General features: G+C 37.2%; 1 protein-coding gene across 1 annotated transcript; it reads right to left on the bottom strand.

The window, feature by feature from the left end:
- Nucleotides 1-485: 485 nt before the first annotated feature.
- On the bottom strand, nt 486-5,003 carry LOC146630969 (polymeric immunoglobulin receptor-like). The gene is made up of 6 exons (XM_085356231.1): nt 4,967-5,003; nt 4,519-4,845; nt 3,909-4,229; nt 1,708-1,803; nt 1,546-1,613; nt 486-638 (listed from the first exon to the last, which is right to left on the bottom strand). Exons 1-6 carry the CDS (start codon nt 5,001-5,003, stop codon nt 486-488), a joined length of 1,002 nt encoding a protein of 333 aa, XP_085212357.1.
- Nucleotides 5,004-5,228: the final 225 nt, after the last annotated feature.

Below are 5,228 nucleotides of genomic sequence, written 5' to 3'. Positions count from 1 at the left end.
ATTGGACTGCCATTACCTCATAAGACTTTGTTGTTACACTATCTCATACCGTACATTACTAAATCTCCATTTGCACTATTTGCCTATTTGCACTACTCTGCCTGGTTTACACTCAATGTCATTTACCCTTACCTGAATATTGTATATTGTATATTGCATAGCTTTCTTGTTAATTTGTATTGTATTTATTTATTTAAATTTTTACTTTTTAATTATTTTATTTGCATTTTTTAATCACTCTCTTATTTAAATGTTCATTTGCTATTTCATCTAGGGTTTGAGAGTAACGAAATTTCTATTCTCCGTATGTCCTGTACATGTGGCAGAATTGACAAATAAAGTTGACTTTGACTTTGACTTTGACTTTGTAAGACAGTGACAATGTTGAACAACAGCGGTACTTTGGTGAGCACCTCGTGTTAAGGATGAATCAAACAGGATCTGCATACAATTGAGACCCACAGTTTAAGCACATATGTACATATTTATCTTCTGTGAGCTTTATGGTAATTTTCATTGCAGTAGCGTTCTTCAGTTGTAACGTTTTCGTAATCTGGTTCATCTCCGCCTGGATCATCAAAGTGGTTCAAGGCGCTTTGCTGTTTGAAGGTCACCACAAATTCTTGATTTCCATAAATCTAAAGAATCAACAAAGATAGTTAGAGGCTAGGGAACCACATATGCTGCAGAGACCCTGGTTGCAGTATATGAGTATACATAGGCTCATATAATATATGTAGTGACAACTTTTATTACAAGAAATATAATAAAAATGTTTTAAATGCAGATGTTTTACATATGACAGATACTGACCGAACCACAGAAGCTGATTTAACCTCCTAGGACCTGGCGTCCACATATGTGGACATCACATTTTGGGTTATTTAGACCAGAATACTCAATTTTGCTCAACATGGGCCTGATTTCTACTTACGAGGACATTATACTGCTACTGTTCTATCAAAATTTTAAAAAAAAATATCCTCATATGTGGCTCTTATTTTTCTTTAAAAAAAAAAAGGTTAAAAAAATGTAGTAATTCTTTGTTTTTACATTAATTGGGCCTCAACATGCCCAAATATCAAGGAGAAATTAAAAATGCATGCCGTGGAAGAGTTTGGGTCTTAAGAGGTTAAAGTAGCTACAAGTTCTAAAACTGGATGACTTCCACACATCATAGCACGACTATAAAATCCATTAATTTCCAATTAATGTCACATTATACTAAAGAAGCATAAAACCAGCTGAGTGAGCTCTTCTCTTAAATTTTTCACTTTTCTGTTCTAAACATCACAGTAGTCGACACCACTCTATAACATTTCTTTTCATCACTAAATCATTTTTAGTTTTAAAAACTCCTTCTGTCCACAAGCGTCCCTGAGATAACAAGTTTAAATCCAAACCAAAGCAGACTGATAACCAGTTAGCTGGTCAATGTCTCAGTTTAATCAATAATCGTGTGTGTGTGTGTGTGTGTGTGTGTGTGTGTGTGTGTGTGTGTGTGTGTGTGTGTGTGTATTATACACATATAGGCTTTGGACTTACTCCACCTTCTTCTGCATCTATCACATCATCTGCTTTGGGTGTATTTCTGCTCATGACAGCTTTAGTTGCTGAAAATACAGTTTAAGAAATTTTTCAGCTCTTTCTGCATGCACATTTGAGTGTAGAGTCTGAATATGTGTGTAAATATAAACTATAGCATACCTCTCACATTGTAACATTTGTACTTATAAATAATAACCAGGACACATATTAGTAAAACCACAGGGACAACAGCGTAGGCTGCGTAGAGCACCGCTTCTGAAAAATAGAAACCAATTAAAAACAGAATAGAAAGTTCATTTTCAGTTACTGGCATTTCAGCACAACTGTTGATCACAGGTGCACGCTTACACAGCTGTTTTGACACTTACGAGCACATTGACTTTACTTGTGTTTAATCCCAGGGGAATTACCCACATTGTAACCATGAACCACATCAACAGACCAATATGCACTTGTCAGCCTCTCTGTAAGGCACACTTGTTCAACTGCTCATGAAGATATAAGTCTAATAAGCCAATCACATGTCAGAAACTCAGTGCTCAGTTGAACATTTTATGACTGTTGGAGCCTGACGGGTCAGTCGGAAAACACTACCTCTAGAGTTTATAGAGAATGGTCTGAAAAAGAGATAATCACAGAAAACTTTAAGTTGGGACGAATTCATTCACATATTTGTTCAAACCAGACACTTATCTCTGCTCCAAACCCATCCAAAACATCTGAAAAAAAATTACAAATGTTATATATACACTACGGCTCAGTTTTAGAAGTTTTAGAACACCCCAATTTTTCCAGTTTTTTATAAAATAATTATGCACTTTAATGTCTGATTGCACTCTGAAATAGATGCATACCAGAGGGTATTGCATGGTGCTGCAGAATGCTGTGCTAGCAGTTTTGGTTCAGGGTGCCTCTCACATTGTGGAACCATCCTTTCGCCTTCTTGACGGCATACAAAAATCCTGCGCGATGAACTGAAGATTTCTAATTTAGATTCCTCAGTCCATAATACCTCCTTCCAGTATTCAGTAGTCCAATGGCGGTGTTTCATGGCCCAGACAAGCCTCTTTGTCTTACTCTTAGCAATGGCTTTCTTGTTGCAACTCATCCTGTCAAACCTGTAGCTCAAAGTCTTCCTTTCACAGATGAAACTGAGACTTGCTGCGACCTTTATTAAGCTGTGCTTGAAGCTGTTGTACAATTACCACTGGATCACTTTGGATTTTACTTTCACTGGTCTACTTGTTCCTTCTGCCCCTGGTACTTCACAGTTATCTTGTCCTCCTTCTTCTTGATGTCGTGCTCTGGTGGGATTCTGATTTATCTTAGTTGTGGTCTTCTGCTCCTTGTTCAGAGTCTCTTGTGTTTTCCTTTAAGCCAGCCTTTTTGGTAGGATGTCCTGATATCAGCCACTTCCTCTATCTGTTGATGGTGCATCCCATGTGGTTTGGTTATCCATGACAGTTCCTCTTTCTGTGGCTCATCATCATCTGTATTCGGCTTCCTGAGGCATTCTTGGAGCAGCTTGTCTCAAGATTTCCCGGATGCTCTGTGTTTCATTGTGGATTGTGGCTCCGACACTCACTCTTTCTGTTACTCATAAAGCCTCATATAGCCTATGTAAATTTCAAAGTATTTCACTGGCATAAAGAGAAAAAATGACATATATAACATAGAAAGTATAAAAAAGGTAGTGCATATCTTTTTGTCTTCTATTGTATAAATGATAACCCCCTATATAAACACCTGGGGTTAGCTTTTAGCACTAAATACACTATTAAAAAATGTGTTAGGGGCTGTGTTGGATAAAGCAAGATATGCTTAGTTATGCTTATATAAAGATCGATTTATAGATGGGTGGGTGGATAGACAGGTATAAAAGCTGTTAAAGAACTTGCAGGTCAATAGTACTTTGATCATCAGTTTTATATGAAAGAAAGTCAAAAACTACTTTATAATCTGTGAAAAAAATGCAATCACTGAGAGTCTAGAAGAGGCCCTATCAACATGGATGCATACTGTGGGAAGTGATGTGTCTGCCTTAGTACGCAGTGTTCTCAGCAGTTCCATTTTTGGCAGATTTCTTGCATTTAGTGTGAAACCAGTTGGCTGCTGTACTATTTCATCACGTCAGACAATTGAATTAAAAACTGCAGTCCATGGTTAACAAGTTGGGTGCAAACAAAGACATTAATTTTGCTGTCATATACACAACTGTTCAACTTAACTACTGACAGCTGAATCTTTGTGTACTTTCCTCCAAGTATTTAAGAATCACATTCAACTTTATTAAAGAGACTTTTACAGAAAACAGTGTTTCATTTTGGCTGAATTAATGACATATAACTATGACCTCTCACCTTTGACTTCCAGCTCAACAGCAGAGAAAACATCCAGGTCCGAGTTTCTTTGGACACCACAGAGGTATGATCCTGAATCACTTTTGGTCAAACTGTTAATGGTCACTGTGAATTTTCCTGAGATTTTGTCATCATCGAGTCTGAATCGTCCATGTTGTCTGCTATGAGAGGTGATTAGTGCCTGCCGACGACATGTGGAGCGCTGATTTCCTCTGCACATGTACTTCAAATTGTTCTGGTACTGAGATTCGTACGGACAACTGATAGACTCAGAATATCCCTCATAGCTTTCAAGCTTGGTCATATTGTCACAGCAGCTGTCTGTCAAAATTATAAATAGAATCAGAAAATGTTGTACAGCCACAGAATAGAGAGAGGATGTTTTATATTTAGCTTGCTGCAACAAGATTGCCTGAGACCCAGAGTTTGTGTGATTTAATCAGTGTCACAGCAGCTGTCTGTCAAAAAGATAAAGGAAATAATCCTTTACACCTTATATTTACATTTTATGTCACCTTGTAATCACTGGAAACACAAACTTGATTGTCTTTAACATCATCTTAATTATTTTACTTCATTATAAAATACATTTTGAGAAGAATGTATTTACCTGGCATTAATTTCAGCTCGACTTCAGTGTAGATATCTTTTCCAAATTTGCTCACCCCACACCAGTATTTGCCAGCATCCACAGAACGAAGATCAAAGATGGTCGTTGTGAAGATTCGTGCTGTTTTGTCATCATGGATAACATATTTGTTTTTCCTTGATTCTGATGTTTTAATAAGAACATCACCGTTACCACAGTTGCTCTTACACAGATACTTCTCATAAGACTCATAACCCTGGCCATAGAAGCAGGAAACTTTAACCTCACTCCCCATATATCCAGTCACATGGATCACCCCTACTGCACTGATCACACACCTCAGAGCAACTGTAAAGTAAAGACAGTATAAAAATGTAATAATTATTTGTTTTGTCATGTCGAAAATCATGTATAATAACATTCCCAATAACAGATTTGTTATTCTTCTGTAGCTATTTAAATGACTTACTACAAAGGGTGAACAGCAAGTTTTGAAGGATCCACATCTTTGCTTTGGTTAATCAAAACAGAAACTTGACAGGAATGACTCGCACACAACAAGGAAGCCAGGGTGGAGCCAGACTATCAGTACAGAGGTGACTGGACATCTTCTAGAGGCATTTTAAGATTTGTAACTGACGTATGCCTCCTAGTGTTGAAAGAAATATTCACAGACTTCACACAAAGAACACTGTAAAAGTTAGGTTTTGCACTGAAATTGTTAACTGTAA

This window comes from Diplotaxodon limnothrissa, linkage group LG6 (genome assembly GCF_057381915.1).
Source record: "Diplotaxodon limnothrissa isolate DT_005_m linkage group LG6, D_limnothrissa_male_GT1.1, whole genome shotgun sequence".
Lineage (NCBI taxonomy): Eukaryota > Metazoa > Chordata > Actinopteri > Cichliformes > Cichlidae > Diplotaxodon > Diplotaxodon limnothrissa.
Note: the sequence above shows the minus strand (reverse complement) of the source record. Positions and strands in the feature narration are given on the sequence as shown.